We start from the raw sequence: 23,210 nt of genomic DNA on the forward strand, positions 1-23,210 counted from the left end.
CCTGCGGCGACATTACACCAGATGTACTGCGGCGTGTACGGCATTCATTACGCCAGAGATTGCAATTGTCTCCTCTGTACCTAAGGTCCATCACCGTTCCATTTGGATCCCTACGTAATTCGGTGCTCTCCGATACACACGATCGAACAGCGGAGGAGTGGTACTCAAGCGTCAACTTTAGGTTACAATATCTCCGGATGTAATTAACATTTTACAATGCAATAAACGGCACTGATTACGTATTTGTTTTATTTTCAGATGTGCTAACAAAACTAAAGGAGTTCGATTTAAAAAAACGTAGGTTTGTGTTAAAAAATATACTTCCGTGCATTTTTTTTTGTCTTGTATTAACCAATTGCAGTAGCCCCTCTCCTCACGTTCGGTCTGTGGAATCGATTCGTCAGTATTTGATGTGGTTTACGAAATATATCCAGCGGTAACGTTAGGTGACTCACCCTGTGTATGATCTAGCCGATAGCGTCGCAAGTTTCAAAAGATTTTTCGCGGGTAATAGTGTTGTGTAGACAGACGTGGCAACGCTAGAAAACTGTAGCTGAATGCTGGAAGACGTGCAGTGGACCAATGCTTGGGGCAGGGAGTGGTAATTGATCCTCAACATAAATTTACCTTTTGTGAAGACATAGGAACTGCCTTTGTTGAATGAATACACGATAGAACAATGTAAGAGTATCTGCACAGAGCCATTTCAAATAGGATAAACACATAAAATTAGTCGCATTAAGGTAGATTCCACACTGCTCCTTTGGAAGAATCCTCGGGAATTGTAGTATGTCCAAATAAGAAGTAGCTTACAAAACACTCGTTCGACCAATACCTAAATACTGTTCGTAGTCAGCATGGGATCCGTACCAAAGTAAAGAAGATCCAAAGAAGTGCAACATGTTTCGTTCCGGGTTCATTTTGTAAGTGCGAAAACTATAATGGCTGACACTCCAAGACAGGCGTTCTGCGCCACGGTATTGTCTATTGTTTAAATTCCGAGAACGGGACGGTCCTAGAAGAGTAAACCAATATATTGCTTCCTTCTACGTGTATCCTGTGAAAAGACCATGAAGATAAATTCGGAGAGATTCGAGCGCTCACGGAGGCTTATCAGGAATCGTTCTTCCCGCGAACCACACGCGGCTGAATTAGGAAAAGAGGGAACTAACACTGGTGCACAAAGTACCATCCACCACTCATCGTAAAGTAGCTTGTGGGAGATAGATGTAGCTGCTTGCCAACCTGCATAGTCTTCCGGTCTGACGAGATGTAGAAAGCATTCCACCGAAGTAGACTCTCATTCACACACTGTGTGGACCTGTTGTCGACAACAAATCATACATTGGAGTCCACTGGCAGAGACGACAAACCACAGGAAGTTGAGGAAGGCAAGCCACACGGAGTAAATCCCTCCTTCTACCAAGAAAAAACTAACAAAGACTGAGCTCCGCATCATAGCCAAAAACGGCTGAAGGAAACACACTTTAGTATAGTAATTATACGCAACTTGTATTCACAATCGTAATTCTAAGCTGAACACTGGTAATGAAGAGAGCACACTTGGTTTTTTTCGCATATAGTGTAAATTGTGATGTCAAAGTTGTGGGCGTTTGTTACTCTTACATTTTTAACATCAGTTACGTGACACAGGTATTTTTAAAATTGCGGACTAAATTTTTAGCATGGTGTTTTTCTTCTAACTGCAGTTTCTTGGAAGTTGTAACGAAACCGATTGTTAAGATATTAAACTGCTGAATTTTGACCTTGAATTAGCCTAGATGTTTAAAGCAGAACTACGATTAAGTTACATTTAGTCACATTGGATCCGGAAAGAATTCGTTCCGATACCATACTAACTGTGAAAGTCTCATTCCAAATTAGTAAACAAAACCCCTCTATATATAAATTACGAAAAGCCCTTGAATCCGTACATGTGATAGAAATGCACGAGGGTGTACTCAAAAGTGACTCCGCCGAATTTTTAATATGAAAACTTTTGAAGCTTTTTCAAATAAAATCATTATTAACATTCGACATCTTCATGCTTAATTTCTCCACATTTATTTCTTAACACAGTCAACCCGGGGGCGTGCACATTTTTCCCGTCAAGAAACCAGTTCTTTGATACCGCCCCTGAATAATATTTGACTTTGTTGACGAAGCCACAACCTCACTTCTACTTGTACTGCTTCATCACTGTCAAAGCGAAATCCTAGAAGGTGTGCTTTAAGTTATGCAAACAGACGATAATCGGATGTGGCCATGCCGGGACTGTTTAGAGGATGATCGATGACAGTTAACCGAAGGCATCGCATTGTTGCAGATGTAGTAGCTAGCGCTCATGTGTGGTCTGGCTCTGTCAGGCTGCAAAACACGGTGCTGCACGTCAGGAGGAACGCTTGGAATTCGAAGCTTGATTACAGCAAGCTGTTTCTTACGCACCGACATAGCTACATAACACGTCGCCATGTTACACGCTACAATTAAGAACCCGCTAGCGGCAGAAGGCTGCAAATATGCAGGCATGAAGAATATAGACGTAGAATGTTTATAATGTTTGTTTTATTTACAAAACCTTAAGAATTTTCAAATGAAAAATTCGGACTCATTAATTTTCAGTATGTCCTTGTGTGTGGTGGGTCGTTATAAATAGAGGCAGCTGCTCATATTTGTCCACCGTCTGTACTAATTGTCGTATAGCAAGGAAAGTCGGTAGATATTCTAGCGCGTTAATGTGAAACCGATTTACGGCGGAAAAAAATAGTTCCAGTTTTGGCCGCCCGGTGCAATTCTGGCGCCGTGAATGCAAGAAAGATGTGTGTAAATGTTTCCGTATGTAATGTATTAGTAACTGTACATGGACAGAAAAGGTCAAGCAAGTGCGAAAGGCATAATGCTGATTTTATTATTAACCTCCGCTTACACAATGTGTTCGATGTGAGCACCGGAGACATAGACAAGATACTGCATACGTGAAACGACGTGATCAATAACGACTCCCAGCAGTCCCGATGGAATCTGCGCAACATGTACTTGTATACTGACCTTCAGATCATGTACAGACCCAACGTCTCCCTGGTAAACGCCTTCTTTTAGATATTTCCAGGGCCAAAAGTCACATGGATGCAAATAGGTAACGTTGGAGGCCAAGCATCTGGAAGCCTCTGGAGATAACACGCTCGTGGAAGGTTACATGAAGCAGATCTTTCATTTGCGAGTGACATGAGGTGTTGCCCAACGTGCATGAAAACAGCGTTTAGCATACGGCTGTGATCTTAGAAAACAGGAATCACATGCGGTACAAGGAGGTGTCGGTAACCTGCAGATGTCACGGTGCACCTGACAGCCCCTCCGAGCGTATTCCCTTCGAAAAAGAACAGATCGAGAATAAGAGTCCTTTGAATCTACACCACAAAGTGACATACAGGGAGTGAAAAGGCTCTTTGTGCACAACGCGCTGTTTAGTAGTACCCCAAATTGGGTAGTTATGTGTCTTCACTGCACCCTGTAGCGTAAAATGTGCCTCTTCACTCCGTAGAATGTTGCTCGCCCACATGTCATCAACTTCGACCCGTGCCAGAGACCGAAGAGCAAATTCAGAAAGTTGTTGCTGATCATGAGGTTTCAGCTGCTTCACCGTCTGCATCTTGTATTGGTACCACTATAAAATACACCGCAAAACTTTCCATACTGTTTATCATGGTCTGGAAAGTTCTCGTGACACTGCACTAGCATTTGCGCTACACAGGGAACGTGTTGAGTGGTCAGTAAAAGGAACAGCAACCTCGCCTCTCTGAGATAGGACGCCTTCCTCTTCCAGGTGCCACACCACGCTCACCCATGTTTCCGAATTCCATTGTCATCTTCTTTAAGTCATTATGTGACATCGGGCTTCTCCTTAGACCTTTCAGTCGGCGATAGTCTCTCAGTGAAGCACTGTAACTGCTGCCGTTCACGTAAAACACTTTCGCTAACAGCGCACGGTCTCCCTTCTTGATAGCCATACTGGTCACTCACATTATGGCATGTTACACAACAGCGTGGATGTCCAAACAGTTTACAGAGCCAAATTTGCACCTTGCGGCCACAGTTGGAACTAATGTTTTTCCAGCTTATATCGGTTCCACATTTTGAGATTAGCACGTTTACCAAGTTTCGCTGCCATACGATAATTATAGCCCACATTGGACCTCCGTGAGTAGCTGAACTGTAATTATAACCACCCAGAATGTGTATGTGTATGTATGTATGTTTGTATGTGTGTATGTGTGTACGTATGTTCCGCATCTCCTTCTTAATCACTTGACCGATTTCAATCAAATTTGGTACATATATCACTTACTGCCTACAAAGAATCGCCGTGGAGTTAAGAACCGCCTATCTGTCAAAGGAGTGGGCGTGCTGGGAGAGAAAGAAGTCTACTTCTACATATGCATCTACATGGATACTTTGCAAATCACACTTCAGTGCCTGGCAGACGTTTTATTGAGCCACCTTCCCATCAATTCACTATTATTCCGCTCTCTAACAGCGCGAGAGAAAAATGATCACCTATATCTTCCCGTGCGAGCCCTGGTTTCCATTATTTTATTATTATTATCGTTTTTCCCTCTGTAGGTCGGCATAAACAAAATATTTTCGCATTCGGAGGAGAAAGTTGGTGAATGAAATTTTGTGAGAAGATTTCGCCACAGGGCTTTTGTTTTAATGATGTCCACATCGAACCCTGTATCAGGCCCGTGACAATCTCTCCCTTTATTTCTCGATAATGCAAAACATGCTGCTCTTCTTTGAGTATTCTCAATGTACTTCGTTACCCCACCTAGTAAAGATCCTACACCGCCCAGCAGTACTCCAGAAGAGAACGGAGAAGCGTAATGTATACTTTCTTTAGAATATCTGTTGCATCTTCTAAGTGTTCTGCCAATGAAACGTGGTCTTTGATTCGCCTTCCCCATAGCATTTTCTATATGTTCTTTCCAACTAAGTTGTTCGTAATTATTATTCATAGGTATTTAATTGAATTTACGGCCTTTAAATTTGACTGATTTATCGTGTAACTGAAGTTTCCTTTTAGCACACATGTAGATGACCTCAAACTTTTCATTATCCATGGTCAACTGCCAATTTTCGCAACATGCCGATATCTTATCTAAATAATTTTTTAATTTATTTTGATCTTCTGATGACTTTACTAGATGATAAATGGCAGCATCATCTGCAAACAACCTAAGTGGGTTTCTCAGATTTTCTCCCAAATCGTTTATATAGATAAGGAACAGCAGAGGACCTGAACACTATCTTGGAGTACCCCGGGAATCACTTCTCCTTTACTCAGTGACTTACCGTCAACCACTACCAACTGTGACCTCTGTGACAGGAAATCACGAGTCCAGTCACATATTTGAGACGATATTCCATAAGCACGCAGTTTGCTTACAAGCCGCTTGTGAGGTACGGTGTCAAAAGCTTTCTGGAAATCTAGAAATACGGAAACAATTTGAAATCTCTTGTCAGTAACACTCAACACTTCGTGTGAGTAAAGAGCTAGTTGCGTTTTACAAGAACGCTATTTTATAAATCCGTGTTGAGTGTGTGACAATAGAGGGGGAGCTTCCAGGTAATTCATACTGTTCGAACACAATACATATTCAATAATCCTGCTACTTATCAGTGTTATTGATGTGGGTTTCTAATTTAGTGGTCAACTCCTATTACCTCTCTTGAATACTGGTGTGACTTGTGCACTTTTGTCTTTGAATACGGATCTTCCGTCGAGCGAGCGGTTGTATACGGTTGTTCAGTATGCCTCCTCTGAAAGGAACATAATTGGTATACAGTCTGAACCAGAACAACTGCTTTTATTAACTGAATTAAATTGCTTCACTGAGGATATTTATTTCTAAGTTACTCATGTTGGCAGCTGTTTTTGATTCGAATTCTGAAATATTTACGTCGTCTTTTTTGGTAAAGGAATTTCGAAAGTCTGTGTTCATTAACTCTGCTTTCGCAGCACTGTCCTCGATAGTATTTTCATTGAATCACGCGGAAAAGGCAATTATTGTGGCATACTTCACGTACGACCAGAATCTCTTTGGATTTTCCACGAAGTTTCGATACGGAACTTCACTGTGTAAACTATTATAAGCATCTCACATTGAAGTCCGCGCTAAATTTCGACCGTCTGTAAAAGATCGCGATTCTTGGGGATTTTGCGTTCATTTAAACTTGGCATGTTTGTTTCGTTGTTTCTGCTACAGTGTTCTGACCTTTCTTTTGTACCACGGGGGATCAGATCCGTTGTTTGCTAATTTATTTGCTATAAACTTCTAAGTTGGTGTCGATATTATTTCTTTTAATTCAAGACACATCTGTTTAATTTGAAAGGAGTAGAGATTGTATTTCAGGAAGGCGTCAAGCGAATTTTTATCTGCTTTTTTGAATAGATATATTTTTGGTTTATTTTTGTAGGATTTGGGAGCTACTGTATTGAGTCCCGCTACCACAACCCTGCGTTCAGACCCTCCACTCGACTCTGTACAAGAGGTCCGGAATCTGTCCTGTTCACTATGCTGCAAATAGTGAGCTCTGATTTTGTCTCGTAATCAAGACTGGCAGCCTTTACCACTTCTAATAGCCGCTCGAAACCAAAGAGAATATCTTCCTGTCCAAGCGACACGTATCACTGGTACCGACGTAAGCAGCCATCTGCAAAGTTGGCTGCACCGTCTTCTCTTCAGGGCATCCGAAAGAACCCATTCCTAGTCTGGAATGACTCCAGTATATACAGCTCAGAACACGGATATGCCAGACTTGATTCATCTAGTACTGAGCGACTTTTAACAAAATTTACACAGAATTTCAAACCTTTACGAAACTTTTTCTCTCTGACAGCCCTCACAAAATGATGAAACGAAAAAATTTAATCGCTTGCTACGTTTCCACTTTTTATGCAGTAAAATTGCCACATCAGGCATGACGTTTTAATTTATTAATTCTCTGGCATCGGGCGCCACGATGGGTGAACTCCCGTCAAAGGAGATGGACTTATTAGCCGTTAGGGGGCGCCGCGGCCGCGCGCCGCTGGGTACGACGGCCATAGCGTTCCATGAGGCCGGTATGTAGGTGGTCATCCAGCGCAAAGCCAGAAACTACTAAAACTTCTAACAGGCCGCATCTGGGGTCCACATCCTTCTACCATTATCCTCACCTATAAATCCCTCATCGGCCCCATCCGAAACTACGCCAACGTTGCTTGGATCTAGTCCCTTGAAATCCCGGAAAGACAAACACTCTGCCTCGCCATCCGCATCCACACTGCTTCTACAACTCATCTTGTACCAACTCATCCGCTTCCCACTCTTCCTCTCTTCCCAGATCCGATACATTAATCGCATAACCAGTAACAGCACCCAGTTTCCCACCCAATAATAACCAATACAGGTATCCTGCTGCTCATCACTGCATCTTCATTTAATTTTCATCTTTTTACATATTTTAAACATCTTTTAAATGCAGTTTCTGTAATCTTTGGCTGTAAAGCTGGTTTTATCCGCTGTCAGCCCGCCCCCTTTGTGAGGAATTGAAATAACAATACAGAAAAAAGTAAAGCAAAGCCAGTCAGTTCGAACTTGATATTTTCCGATCTATCTTCGCTTACCAGGACTGCTATATAATTGCCTTTCTTGTCTCCCGTTACTCTCTTCGCTCATGTCTGGGATTTTTCTCTCTACTGCTCTTGGCCTTGTTGTCACCATTGCGGCGACGTCTTTGCAAAGCGCCTCGTTGTCGTCTAGGTTGTTTGTCCTGATCTGTTGTCATGTCTGCAGTCTATCTGTCACATTTCATTCACCTACCATTACTTAGGGTTACTTTTCCGCATAGACTCTCCAGCCTGGCAGCTTCCTCAGTTCCTCCATTTCCTCCGCAGCTTCGACGTGTGCACCGATATTGAGCCACCCGCGGATATACCTAGTCCTTTACTACTAATTGCATTCGCGACACATTCTGAAGACAGTATTGACTGCAGACAGTATTGACATATACCAGTGAATATACCTGCAAAATTATGTCAGTGTTGACACACAGTTCAGAAGACATGACGTTATAAACATTGAACTAGGTGAAAATAACATTGCAGGACGAAATTCACTGAATATACAGGTGGACTATACCTACAGATATGTGTGAAATATGTCAACATCTGCATATGCGGTCTAAGCCGTGGGCAAAGGCACCTCCTTAATCCGTGGATCATTTTTAACAAGACTTGGTACACATCTGGAAAGGAAAACATTGGGGTTAAGAACCAGGAAACTTCCAATGTGATGGCAGTGATATCGTGGATAGAGAAGGGGGAGGAGGAGCTTCATAGACAGCGAGGGGGAAGGACATATGTAGGGTGAGAGGAGGAAATAGAAAGAGGAAAGAGGGAAGAGGAGGAGATAGACAGGAAAGGAAAGAGGAGGAGGTAGCAGTGACTGGAGAGATTAGAAGATGTACAGAGAGATGGACTGGAGATGTTAGTGTAGGAGGAGATAGATAGGAGACAAGGAGGTGAGCTTTCCGGTCGTTGTGGCCGAGCGGTTCTAGGCGCTTCAGTCTGGAACCGCGCGACCGCTACGGTCACAGGTTCCAATCCTGCCTCGGCATAGATGTGTGTGATGTCCTTAGGTTAGTTAGGTTTCAGTAGCTTTAAGTTCTAGGGGACTGATGACCTCAGATGTTAAGTCCCATAGTGATCAGAGCCATTTGAACCATTTTTTTGAGGTTAGCTTAGAGGGGGCAGAGGAGCAGATGGATAAAAAAAGAAAAGAAGAGGGGGAGGAAGAGATCCAGAGTTGGCAGAGGAGATGAACACACAGGGCGGGGGAGGATTGGAAAGAGAGGGGGAGGAGCAAATGGATAGGGAAAGGGAACAGGAGGACATCGAGAGAGAGACTGAGGAGAGAAGCAGATGGATAGAGAACGCAAAGAGGAGGATATAACTATGTAGGCTACCACGGCCAGAGTCAGTCGACATAAAACTTTTCTGGGTATTGTACTGTGTCATAATGTATAAAACTACTGGTGCTGGAGATAAACCAACGTTTTGGTCACGGTTGCAGCGGCCTTCTTCTGGGTCTAGAAACAAAAAAAGGCCACTGCAACCGTGACCAAAACGTTGGTTTATCTCCAACAGCAGTAGTTCTATACATTATGACGTGGTACCATACCCAGAAAACTTTTATGACAAAAGAGGAGGATATGGACAGAGAGAGGGGCAGGAGGTAATGGACAGAGGGAGAAGAAGAGATGGACAACGAGAGAGAGGAGGAGGAGTAGATTCACTTGGAGGAGAAGGTAGAGAGGGAGGAGGAAATAGAGGTGTAAGGATCAGATAGATAGAGGAGGGAGGAACAAAAGGATAGAGAAACGAAAGAGCAGGTGAGGACAGAGACAAGAGGAGAAAGGAGTGGAGGAGGTGGAGGAGATGCAAAGACAGAGGAGGAGGAGAAAATGGACAGGGAAGGGAAAGTGGAGGAGGTTGAAAAAGAGAGGTGAGAAGTAGGTGCATAGATAGAGAAAAGAGGATGGATGGATAGGAAGAAGGGGGAGAGATGGAGAGGAGGAAATGGATACGAGGTGGTTAAGAAGGAGTTGTACAAAGAGAGAGAGGAAGAGAAGATGGACAAAGGGCGAAGGATCAGATGGACAGAAGAATGAGGCAGGAGGACATGGATAAAGAGGGAAGGAAAAGGAAATGAGCAGAGAGTGGGGAAGGTGGAGATGTATTAATAGAAGATTAGAATAAATACGCCGGGTACTCAGCTATGAAATTATAAAACAAAAAGTCTGAACAAATCATATTATCCGATGATAACCCAGAAAATAAGTAATCTCACTTACGACTTCGGGAATTTTGCAATAGGACGAATCTTAAAACGTAACTTAAGTTTCTGTCATCGTCCAGTTATCAGATTTAAAATTCCACTTTATTTAGGAGTAGATTTTGTACCAATGAGAAATAATCTACTTTACTGTGGCTTATCGGAGCCAAAATGGTGGGTACCACAGCTCGCCCACATTTTACCAGACAACACAAAGATACTGCCACGTAAAATTATCAAACAACATCACTGAACACACATTACCAAAATTTTGGTACGGTTTTGTATAATAACGGCATACAAGTGCAAGAAAAAGACATATTCAACACACAGTAGTGTTAGGGAAATTATTGGCTAACAATGAAAACATAGACACTTGAATTTAGTTACTATGCTGCTATATTTACTGAAAAATCAGAGGAAGTAAAATTATATTATAAATTATTTGAACTACGTTCTGAATCTTCCCGGGGAGAGAGTTTTACGGCCTTGCGAAAATACTGTGTAATATTACTTATCTGTGCTTGATCAATAATACCGTTCGAGAGCAGTGAAGGATCCGTACATTTCTCATAACATTTTATGATGTTAATGGCGTTACCGAGTGTTACATTTTCCCGCTCTGATATTACACCATGATACTGGCCGTCAATAGTATGAGAACACGGTTTACGAATACACTAGTTAACAACTTTAAACTTTTTCTGCATATGGTTTGTAAATAGGTGGATTTACCTAATTTTGGGGTGCTGAATACAATGGTAAAATCAGTTTTTGTCTATAATGGCACATTTCCTAGATACACAGCAGAATAAAAAATGGTAATAGCGAAAATAGACACAATTAAGTCAAACAAAGATACGCATTCAGAACGTTTGAAATCAATAATATTTTGCATGCGTATATGGCCATGATGCCAATAAAATGTCCAAATTAGTTCGTGACATTTTTACCTTTAGTCGTCTTTGGCTTTTGAAAAATTCGACGACGGAGCTCTTCTTTTGTTTGCCGTTTCATCACTCTCCCTAACAAGATCCCAGCAGTAGTCACCCATTATCGAAAGGTTCCAATGACCTTGGTAACTATGTCGTCGTGAAAGCGTCACCATGCTCATCGTTTACGGCTCCCAAATTTTCCGGGAAGAAATCAAGGTAAGAATGTAAAAAGTGAATTTTAAGCGATATACTATACCCTATGTTCTGATAGTTATCCAACAGATCATTAACAATGGTAACATAGTTTTTGTCTTTCCTGTTACCTAATATCTGTGATTTTGTTATCAAAGGTTGTATCTTTCAGCAGTTTTTCTTATACCCTCTTTCAGCTTTGCCTCACTTAATTCGGGAAACTTTTATTTTAGTGATTAAAGGCCCAGCCTTCTTTATCCAGAGCTTTTACAATGTTCTTGATAACGCCCAACTTGATATGAAGGGGAGGCAAAATGATATTATCGGGCTCAAGCCATGGGGTGTTGTTCACATTTTCGTTTCTAGGAACATATGACTTCCTTATAGGCCATACTTTGACTGCATAGTCGTCCTTGGTGTCACGGCTGTCACAAAGGCACAAATAGCAGCAGTATTTCGTGAGTCCAGGCTGTAAACCTGTAAGGAGTGCAACAACTTTTAAATCGCAGCAAAGTTGCCACTCATGATCCTTATATTTGATTGACTCTAGCGGTAAAGCTATGGTTTTATAAGTTTCTTTCATGTCTACTGCGTAAACCAAAGGTTCCGTTGGAAATTATGCAGTAGTACTGCTTCCAAGCTGGGTTTACTGGAGTCAATAAATAGTCGCCACTCCTGTGGATTATGTTGTGCTCCTAGCTGCATCATCACACCATTGACAGCTCTACATACACACACTGAATTCGGCATATCGAAACGCTGAGCGAAGAAAGCACCCCTTGATTGAAACAGCAAATTTTTGTCCCTGGAGCTTGAAGATTTTATTGTTGCAGTCTCGACCCGAAGAGTTCAGCTTGCTGTTTCGAAAGTTTTAGTCCGCGAACCAAATAGTTCTATTCCTTTTGATTAAAGAGCTGAGGCCAAGTGTCATGATATTGATGGCATTACTCTTCTACATGTTCACTACTTTCTGGCTCACTTGACATGATCTCTGGTTCCGTGGTTTTCAAGTTACAGACAGGAACAGGCAATCCCTCATCACCGGGCACAGGCAAGTGCACTGAAGATACACTTGGATTCTTTATTTTATGTCTAGTTTTGCTTGAATGTCCCTAAATACATTACTCGCCATTAAAATTGCTACACTACGAATATGACGTGCTACACACGCGAAATTTAACCGACAGGAAGAAGATGCTGTGATATGCAAATGATTAGCTTTTCAGAGCATTCACACAAGGCTGGTATCGGTGACGACACCTATAACGTGCTGACATGAGGAAAGTTTCCAAACGATTTCTCATACACAAACAGCAGTTGACCGGCGTTGCCTGGTGAAACGTTGTTGTGATGCCTCGTGTAAAGAGGACAAATGCGTACCATCACGTTTCTGACTTTGATAAAGGTCGGATTGTAGCCTATCGCGATTGCGGTTTATCGTATGGCGACATTGCTGCTCGCGTTGGTCGAGATCCAATGACTGTTAGCAGAATATAGAATCGGTTGGTTCAGGAGGGTAATACGGAACGCCGTGCTGGATCCCAACGGCCTCCTATCACCAGCAGCCACGTCTCGATCCCTGAGTCAAGAGATGGGGACGTTTGCAAGACAACAACCATCTGCACGAACAGTTAGACGACGTTTGCAAGCAGCATGGACTATCTGCTCGGAGACCATGGCTGCGGTTACCGTTGACGCTGTATCACAGACAGGAGCGCCTACGATGGTATACTCAACGACGAACCTGGGTGCACGAATGGCAAAACGTCATTATCTCGGACGAATCCAGGTTCTGTTTACAGCTTCATGACGATCGCATCCGTGTTTGGTGACATCGCGTTGAACGCACATTGGAAGCGTGTATTCGTCATCGCCATACTGGCGTATCACCCAGCTTGAAGGTATGGGCTGCCATTTGGTTACATGTCTCAGTCACCTCTTGTTCACACTGACGGCACTTTGAACAGTGGACGCTACATTTCAGATGTGTTACGACCCGTGGCTCTACCTTTCATTCGATCCATTCGAAACGCTACATTTCAGCAGGATAATGCACAACCGCATATTGCAGGTCCTGTACGGGCGTTTCTGGATACAGAAAATGTTCGACTGCTGCCCTGGCCAGCACATTCTGCAGATCTCTCACCAATTGAAAACGTCTGGTCAATGGTGGCTGAGCAACTGGCTCGTCACAATACGCCAGTCACTACTCTTGATGAACTGTGGTATCGTGTTGAAGCTACATGGGCAGCTGTACCTGTACACGCCATCCAGGCTCTGTTTGACTCAATGCCCAGACGTATCAAGGCCGTTATTACGGCCAGAGGTGGTTGTTCTGGTTACTGATTTCTCAGGATCTATGCACCAAAAGTGCGTGACAATGTAATCACAAGTCAGTTCTAGTATAGTATATTTGTCCAATGAATAACCGTTTATCATCTGCATTTCTTCTTGGTGTAGCAATTTTAATGGCCAGTAGTGTACTTGTAAGACAGAAGTAACAGTCTAAATAATGGTCATTAGGCTCGCACCACGCCATCAGAACAGCGAATGGCAGGTCTCAGCGTTTTCCTTTCAAGCACTCGGTTAAGGTTGTGGTACAGTTTATGCAGTCAATATGAGGTGCAAAATATTTATGTTGATCGCCAACAGGAAAATCAAAATACAATTTCTATACCTTCTTAACCAAATCATTGATCGGTTTTTCTAGGGCATTTTGAGTGAATTTCCCACACACATAAGAAAAGATATCGAGATGGTTTGGGCTGCAGTGAGATTTACTAGTTGCCATTTTTCTTAGTGTAAGTTTTAAACACAAAACATTTGCACTATCTTTCACAGGAAACACTCACTGAGGATCTCTTTAACACCACTGTATTACCACACCAACCATTTACTGATGATTTGTAGATCTTCTAGCTCTCTTCTGAAAATCAAAAAACAGTTCAAAATCAAAACAGAAGAACAGCACAAAGCGAAATAATGAATACGAAAAATAAAAAAACCCTTAAAAACGCAAAGGTATATTCGGATTCTATACACCACATCCCAAATGCAAAATGGTTGTTGACTAGTGTTATTGGCTCACACTGGCGAGCTTTCAGCATTCCTTCAATAATTACCAAATTAGTACTCATGTTGTACGTAATACCCCCCCACACCATGATACCAGGAGTTGGAGAAAGATGGGCCTCCATAACCGTTGTTTTCAGTGATTATCCCCCATATCATCTATGGACCGGTTGGTATTAAACTTAACCGCCACGCAAGTCTCGTCGATCTGTTCACTCCTGTTCCTGCTCGAAGTACATCTGTTGCCATCCGTCTATACGTCGTACATAGTCGAACAATCGTCTTGTGGCGTACTCTTCCTGGAAGGAACTGCGCCTCTTCTTCTTGCTACACTGTTGTCCCGAGACCATGCTTTCATCACTCTTTCCAGTATCACTGACAAATGTCTGTGCAACCAATCAGTTTGTTGTTTGTCGTACCAGTGATACGACCTTTCTCAGCGTCCGAAACATGGGGATTAGTTGCACTTGCACGTTCTCTTGTTACGCTGTCTGCAATCTCCATTTGGCAAACCTCTAGTAAGTGAACAGCGCAGAGTTGTGACTGGGAATTTGGACTGAAGGGAGAGGTGCGCTAGGGTGATCCACGTAGTTGTGGAAAGCTGCAGTGCCAGTGTCGTGTTGCTGTTAGTAAGAGACCCAGGTTAGAATCCCTGGCTTTGGTACAAATTTTCATTTGCGGCTTCAGTCTGCATAAATACAGACTTGAAAAGGTCTCATGATCCAAAATAGTTTAACTTCTAGCAATGGTAAACACACCAAATAACCATCATGTGCCTGCAACATTCTTTATTCCTAAAATGGGCTTCTTTTTCCGTAATGTAAACACTGAACGTATGCTCCCATAAGGACGAAATTTTGCTGATCAGATTGGTAGCGTTCCTTGCATCAGTGATTGCATCTGAGAGCCACACACATCTGGCAAATTACACGAGTGCTTGCTGTGTCTTGCACTGTTGTGATACACTGCCTTGTTTACGTTCCAGGCTGAAGCCCATCGCGCCGTTCAACGTTCGGCGGTGCGTGGTTGACAACCTGGTGCTGAGTGGCTACCGCATCGCCAAAGGGGTAAGTGTGTGCCAACTGGTGTCCCATACAGGTTATTGCTCAATGAGCAGAAGAGTGCACAGTCCACATTGAAGAGTCAAATTCATTTTCCCGAAGTATTTCTATGAAGTTAGACGATTTAAAACTGACATGGTTCTGTTTCTAACCTTTACGTAGTGGCTGCTTTTGTTAGCTGCGCAGTCCGCAGCCCGTGGTCGTGCGGTAGCGTTCTCGCTTCCCGCGCCCGGGTTCCCGGGCTCGATTCCCGGCGGGGTCAGGGATTTTCTCTGCCTCGTGATGACTGGGTGTTGTGTGATGTTCTTAGGTTAGTTAGGTTTAAGTAGTTCTACGTTCTAGGGGACTGATGACCATAGCTGTTAAGTCCCATAGTGCTCACAAGGGAAGCTCGCTATCGTACCCCCCTCAGATTTAGTTATAAGTTGGCACAGTGGGTAGGTCTTGAAAAACTGAACACAGATCAATCGAGAAAGCAGGAAGAAGTTGTGTAGAATTATGAAAAAAATTAGTAAAATATACAAACTGAGTAGTCCATGTGAAAGATAGGCAACATCAAGGAAAATGCGAGGTGAGGAGCGCCGTGGTCCCGTGGTTAGCGTGAGTAGCTGCGGAACGAGAGGTTCTTGGTTCATGTCTTCCCTCGGCTGAAAATTTTATTTTCGCAAAGTTATGATCTGTCCGTTCGTTCATTGACGTCTCTGTTCACTGTGATAAGTTTAGTGTCTGTGTTTTGCGACCGCACCGCAAAACCGTGCGATTAGTAGACGAAAGGACGTGCCTCTCCAATGGGAACCGAAAACATTCGATCGCAACCGATTCCTCCGATTCCTCCACACGAAAAGACATCTGATATATTCTATACGACACTGGTGACGGCATGTGCATCACATGACAGGAATATGTTGTCGACCCACCTAACTTGTACACGTAGCGAATGGGTAAAAAGATTCTTCTACCTTGCCCGATTTAGGTTTTCTTTTGGATGTGATAATCACTCCCAAAAAAGTGTTGAAAACATAAGAGTTTGTCACATAAACTGAAAGTAAAAAATTAAAATTATCGCTGGAGGGAATACTTGAACCTAGGACCTTTCGTTCCGTAGCTGCTCTCGCTAACCACGAGACCACGGCGCTCCTTGACTCTCATAGTCATTTATGTGGCCTATCACGGGATGGACTACTCAGTTTGTGTATTTTACTAATTTTTTTCATAGTTCCACACAACTTCTTCCTGTTTTCTCGATTGATCTGTGTTCAGTTTTTCAAGGCCTATCCACTGTGTACACGTAGCGAATGGGTAAAAAGATTCTTCTACCTTGCCCGATTTAGGTTTTCTTTTGGATGTGATAATCACTCCCAAAAAAGTGTTGAAAACATAAGAGTTTGTCACATAAACTGAAAGTAAAAAATTAAAATTATCGCTGGAGGGAATACTTGAACCTAGGACCTTTCGTTCCGTAGCTGCTCTCGCTAACCACGAGACCACGGCGCTCCTTGACTCTCATAGTCATTTATGTGGCCTATCACGGGATGGACTACTCAGTTTGTGTATTTTACTAATTTTTTTCATAGTTCCACACAACTTCTTCCTGTTTTCTCGATTGATCTGTGTTCAGTTTTTCAAGGCCTATCCACTGTGCCAACTTATAACTAAATCTGAGGGGGGTGCGATGGGGAGGTTCCCTTGTCAGAGCCATTTGAACCATTTTTTTTGTTAGCTGCGCACACAAGAAAACTTATGCATTGACCCTCGTGTTACATTAGTCATTTTAATTATTACTAGGCTCCACGCTGAAGTATTTCAGTAACTATCAGAGCTACACGGAGGAAAAGAGGTTAATAGGGAGCTACATACCCGTGCTTTAAAAAAAAATATATTATTAGCTTCCGTTTTCCATGAAACACATAAATCAAATAATTGCCCTTTACATCACAGAGCCCTTGATCCGATTGGAAGATTATCGGTGGATTAATTATTCCACATGAAGCTCTGAATGCTGATACATGCACCTCGTGTTAGAGTCACTGGCGACAGGAGAAGATGGGAGTTTCTCGTACGTAATGTCAGTAGGTAAGTTTCGTTGTTCACTCACTTGGTAGGGTCTGTTGGTACTTCGTAAAGCTGTTGGGCAGTGCGTCGGTAGCCAGTCAGCACCTCGACACTCCATGTATGGCCATGAGTCATTGAATGTGAGTGATGTATATATCCCTCTCAGAAGACTGCTCACATCATCATTGAGCGACATCGAACGGATAATAATCAGGCCTACCTAACTATTTGGTCTCCCATCGTCTGTGCCTTCTGAGACACCAGTTTTTGTCCAATTTAAGCCATTGGTCACAATTAATATGCGCTTTCGCCAGTGATGGAAACTGTTTCGGCGACTTCAGCCCTTCTCTGAAACTACCGGTGATTTCGTTTAGTCTTCACTGTTCGTCGTTTTTCATCTGAGTGATTAAAAATAATGCTATACGGTTTCTAACGGCTCCCATGCGTCATGTCTTTTATAATCCAGCGAAAATCGAGACTCTACGTAGACGTGCACTGTCTCTAAATATCCTTAGCCCAAGCGTTGCGTACGCGACACTAGTGCACCAGCTGTATTGGTGAAGTAATATAAATGACACCCACATGTTATTCACGCCTTAATTATTATGCAGGTGAAACTTTCGGCTATATTTTAACGCATCTCGGCCACAACATACAACCCAATAAGTTCGAAGAATCTTTTTGTGTTCGTAACGAGATATTTTTCTACAATTAATATGTTTTTACTGTTGACGTGTTTGGGTTTTTACTATCCCTTCCGAATAAGTAGTTTTTATAAACGTTGAAACCAAGGTGAAGCGGTTTAAATAAATTTTTAAATAAATCTTTCTATTTTGCAGGTGATTGGCTCTTTCTTATTTCTTCTTACGTTCTTTCTTAGCTGCCAAGTAAGTTGTCAGGTAGACTAAAACAAGATACTAAACAAGCATATTGACATTCTCTTGTACAATAAATATAGCTGTTTGAATTTTTTTCCTTCTTTAGGGTTCCATATCTCTATTATAATAATAGAGGTCTTATGGGATGATTATGTTATCCGCCCGTCCGTCTTTCTGCCCGTCAAGATCCCTTTTTGGCAGGAACGAATAGACGTGTCAAGTTGGAACATACTGAGACTTATGGCCCCATGGTGGTGTAAAAAACGTAAAGTTACACGTCATTTCAATGAAAAGATCAAAATTATGTTATTTATGTTATTTTGATACACGCAAACCCACTTTTTAAACCCTACAGGATATTTCCCATTGACCTAAAATCAGGAAATTGGGCAATAAGCAACGCTTCACAGTACAAGGCAGGAAGAAAATACGAAAAATTTGTAATTATACCACACGAAAGTAAAATATTTTTCGGAGGACTCTGTCTCTCCGTCTGTAAAAACTTAATAATTATCATTCTCGAAAGTCTTGGTATTCTCGGCACCGATATCTTGCCAGTATTGATATCGACAACAGGCAAAAATCGTCCAGATTCTCGATGGCTGGGATGAATGTTCCACTGTGGTCTGCGTTTTAACTATGCTGTTGCCCCATCCTGAATCCTGATTAAAAATTACTAGAGTGCTACCTCCACATCAAGTCTGTTAAAAGAAACGCAGGAAAGATCTCAGCCACTTCAGGCGTTGGCACTTCACTGAACAGAATATTCCCAAAATAAACTTGTTACAGCAGTCTGTAGAAACTCAAGCAAGCTCTACTCCTAAGAATGTTAGCGATAGTTGTCGAAAATGTGTAATTTATTTACTATAAAATGTTTACGTACAAGAGAATGGTTTAACAATGGGTTGTAAACCAGCTGGGAAAATGGTGGACCTCTTCTTGTAAGATTATGAAAAAGCTTTTTCTTAAAGAAAAATGTTAAGTACAGTCAGAAACTACGTGTACGTAAACATATTAAGTTTTTACAGACGGAGAGACAGAGTCCTCCGAAAAATATTTTACTTTCGTGTGGTATAATTACAAATTAACAATTTTTCGTATTTTCTTCCTGCCTTGTACTGTGAAGCGTTGCTTATTGCCCAATTTCCTGATTTTAGGTCAATGGGAAATATCCTGTAGGGTTTGAAAAGTGGGTTTGCGTGTATCAAAATAACATAAATAACATAATTTTGATCTTTTCATTGAAATGACGTGTAACTTTACGTTTTTTACACCACGAAGAGGCCAAAGCCTCAGTATGTGACAAACATTCCAACTTGACACGTCTATTCGTTCCTGACAAAAAGGGATCTTGACGGGCAGACAGACGGACGGGCGGATAACATAATGATCCCATAAGACCTAGATACCGGCTCCCAGGTTGATGCCATATTTTTCGACTTTCGAAAGGCGTTCGACTCAGTTCCGCACTGTCGCTTGCTGCAAAAAGTGCGCGTAAGGTCTATCCGGTGATTTATGCGGTTGGATAGAAAGTTTTGTAACAGACAGAAAGCAGTATTTCGTCCTGAATGGGGTGACTTCAACAGAAACAAGCGTAACTTCAGGTGTGCCCGAGGGCAGCGTAATAGGTCCGCTGCTTTTTACGATTTACGTAAACTATCTGGTTGATGGTATTGACAGCGGCATTAGACTGTTTGCCGATGATGCTGTTGTCTACAGGAAAGTAGTATCACACGAAAGTTGTGACCACATCAATGAGGATTTTCAGAAAATAAACGTGGTGCAATGACTGGCAGTTATCTCTCAATATTAGTAAGTGTAGCCTACTGCATATAACAAGGCGAAAATCCCCATTAATGTACGAGTACAAAGTAAATGCCTAGTCTTTGGAAGTGGTAACATCCACCAAGTACATGGGTGCGACTCTTCGAAATGATCTCACATGTAATGATCAGATTACATAAGTAGTGGGCAAGTCGAACTCTATTAGTAGAATATTGAAGCGATGCAGTTCTTCAGAAATGGAAATAGATTACAATACGTTAGTTCGTCCAGTCTTAGAGTATTGTTCGTCTGTATGGGCCCTTAAGTTGGATCTGATCCAAGAGATTGAGAAGGTCCAAAGAAGAGCGGCAAGATTCGTGACTGGTACATTTTACCATCGCGAGAGCGTTACAAATCTCATAGAAAGTTTGAAATTGGACACACTTGGAAATAGACGACGCGCCAAACGGAAGGGGTTGCTCACTAAATTCCGAAATCTGATCTTCGCCGAGGATGAGAACATATATTATTACCACCAACTTTCAAACCGCATAATGATCACCATTCAAAGATGGAAATAGAGCTCGTACTGAGGCGTTCAGACAGTCGTTTTTCCCTCGCTCGATCTACGAGTGGAACAGAGGGGGAATATGACCGGCGCAAATTGTGCCCTCCACCACACACCGATTGGTGGCTAGTGGAGTATATATGTAGATGTAGATGTAGAATCTATGACCTCATATCATTTTCTTTCAGTATGGTGATCATACCTGTGTATGTAGTTGGTTCAATATGTATTCTGCATTCAGAGGAGGAAGTTGATGACTGAAATTTCGTGAGAAGTTCTTGGCGCAACGAAAAACTCCTTTGTTTTAGCGGTTACCACTCCAACTCGCTTACCATATCCATACCACTCCCTTTGTTGTTTCACAATAATATAAAACGATCTGTCGTTGTTTGGGCTTTTTCGGTGTAATCTGTTAATTCTATCTGGTAAGGTGGCAAGATGCATAAGAGTATAGTATTTACGGTAGAGCAAGAAGGATTTTTGAATTTATTTGAGGACAGAAGAATAACAAACGATTAGATTACAAGTATACAGGAAACCCACGTTCAGAGGTTCTGTTGTAAGTTTTCTAATCTGTAGGTTTTCTTTGATGGCACTCAGATGTAACTTTTCAGCTTTGTCAGTGTCAAAGTGGAATTCTTCGAATGAAGATTAATAGTTTGACATCTTAGCAAAATATTTAAACTTTAATCTGACTGTGTACGTAGTGCAACTTTATGCTCTCTTGTTGATGTATGAAACTATTACTTCGGTGCGTGTGAAGCTTTTGCGTTTGAAGTACCTACGTGCATTATTACGAACATTACATGCAATCATGTACAAAACACATCTAACCTATCACGTGCAATAACTAAATTACTGAGTAAACTTTATACGTGATCTCAGTACTTACATTTCCAGTGAAAAACAATTACACAATCATTATGCTAAACAACTTCAGAATGTGAAAGTAACCTGTATGGATAGCCACTGTTCCCCTACGTGCTCAACACACCATTCAGTTCTGGCGCTAATAATCACGTTGACTTACCTCTGCAACAAAGGATGAACAGCTATGCCTTGCAACTGTTGTCTGATGTAAATCAGGCTGCTTTATCATCCTTTCAAATAACTTTCTCATGTGCAATACAAGATACTGCGCAAGCTTAACATGCAGTTAGTAGTCAGATCTCGCGATCTGTAATGAGAGCCCAAAATATTTCTCTCTTAAATCTCTTGAATAGAAATTGGGATGCGGAGGCTTAATGTCTAATAATTAAAAAAAACGAATTCCGCTTCAGGTTTGTGTTTTAATCAGCGAAATTAAAAAGGTTGGAACAAGACTGCATTACAGAGCTCTTTAAGTTAATAGTTTTGGCCAAACTTAAAACATCCGTACAATTCACTCTTCAAACAAAATTTACATTCATTATTTAAAGATGAAAAGAGGTAAAGAGTGATGTATTCCCTCCCTTAGTTCATGCATTTACGAGGTAATGAGACAAAGGCATCGTTATTGTCAATAAATGCAAGTTACGAAAATTCACAAAACTGAAAATGTTCCAAAACGCGACCTCGCCCGTTCTGCAATTAGAGCAAGCGACTGGATATTACCTTCTTTAATAACTTCCAGGTTACAGCAACAGCATTCCGAAACTAGACCTCCACACGCCTGCTTCTGACAACGCACAACCAAGACCCCCCTCTCCCTCAACTGTGTACTTGACAACAACATAAACTTTGAAATCCAGAGTGTCTCCTTTGTGCATGTTCTCAGGAAAAGTGTTTGCTGTGGCCGATGTCTTGCCACCTCCGTAAACACAATATAGCATACCATTCCGGTAAGCCCCAACAACAAGAAATGAAAATACATAGACAAATAGCGACAGGAAACAGTTTTGACACTGATTTAATAGATAGTGTTGATATAGCGGTAGCTTATACAAACCAAAAAAGTTAGATAAATCCGAAGAAATGTAGATCATATTGGTGAATTACTTCACATAAACTGGCGAGAGTATTCAACAACGAATTGGTTAAAATTACTTTCAGGATGGACAACATACTGGAGCAGAGGCGGAAGAATATGACTGGTACTGGTGAGAACTGGTTGGAGAAAGTGGGAGCTTATGAATGACGAGGTATGTGGGCCAAACGGAAAGAAATTTTACAGTAAGATTTAAAGAGCGTAACGTAAAGAGAATGATTCATCGGCGGTGGCAAAGCACCTAAGAAAGGAAAAGCATTTGTTGGGAAGCATCACAGACAGCGTGAAGATATTGAATTTTGAAGGAAAAGGGTGGTTGCTGTCAAATACAGAGGAAATAGCGATGTCTTGCGCTCTAAGAAACGAACGCGTCAAAGCGTTAAATGAAAAGATAGAAGGGTCCTAGGAACATTTCTGGGCTCATTTTTGAGATGTCCTCGTTGAGAAGCAGCCACCAACCTGATCTACTTAGTGGTCGTAAAGTGTCAATATTTTCTGTTGATTATTCTGTATGGATGCTAACATTGCAACATTGGTGTAATTTTGGGTTTTATTATTTTCTAGGACTTGGCATATAAACGTCCAAGACGTTGTAGACAGTAGCATTGTTGGGAACTGGGATGTATACGTTGTGTCACAGCACAATCTTTAGTAAATGAGCTTAGTTGCCTTTAGTTAACAACCATACTTCGTGAGAGTGTTATCAGTCAACAAGAGATGTTCAGCACAGTATTTTATATGTTTGACGATGCTTGTTTGCTGATGAGATCTCTGTTTTTGATAGTGCGTAAGGGCATGTTAACTTTAAAGTATGTAAGAGATTCATACGATTTAAATGGTTGTCAGTATG

The 23,210-nt window shown here is 41.8% G+C and overlaps 1 protein-coding gene across 3 annotated transcripts in view; it reads left to right on the top strand.

Annotated features, from left to right (window-relative positions):
• LOC124795172 (probable cytochrome P450 301a1, mitochondrial) overlaps positions 1 to 23,210 on the top strand; it is a 230,169-nt gene that overhangs the window by 146,295 nt on the left and 60,664 nt on the right. For all 3 annotated transcript variants that reach the window (XM_047259069.1, XM_047259067.1, XM_047259068.1), the window contains exon 10: positions 15,057 to 15,138. In XM_047259069.1, the coding sequence (XP_047115025.1) occupies positions 15,057 to 15,138 (82 nt within the window). The remainder of the gene's footprint in view (positions 1 to 15,056; positions 15,139 to 23,210) is intronic.

The sequence above is a fragment of the Schistocerca piceifrons genome, chromosome 4 (genome assembly GCF_021461385.2).
Source record: "Schistocerca piceifrons isolate TAMUIC-IGC-003096 chromosome 4, iqSchPice1.1, whole genome shotgun sequence".
Classification (NCBI taxonomy): Eukaryota; Metazoa; Arthropoda; class Insecta; order Orthoptera; family Acrididae; genus Schistocerca; species Schistocerca piceifrons.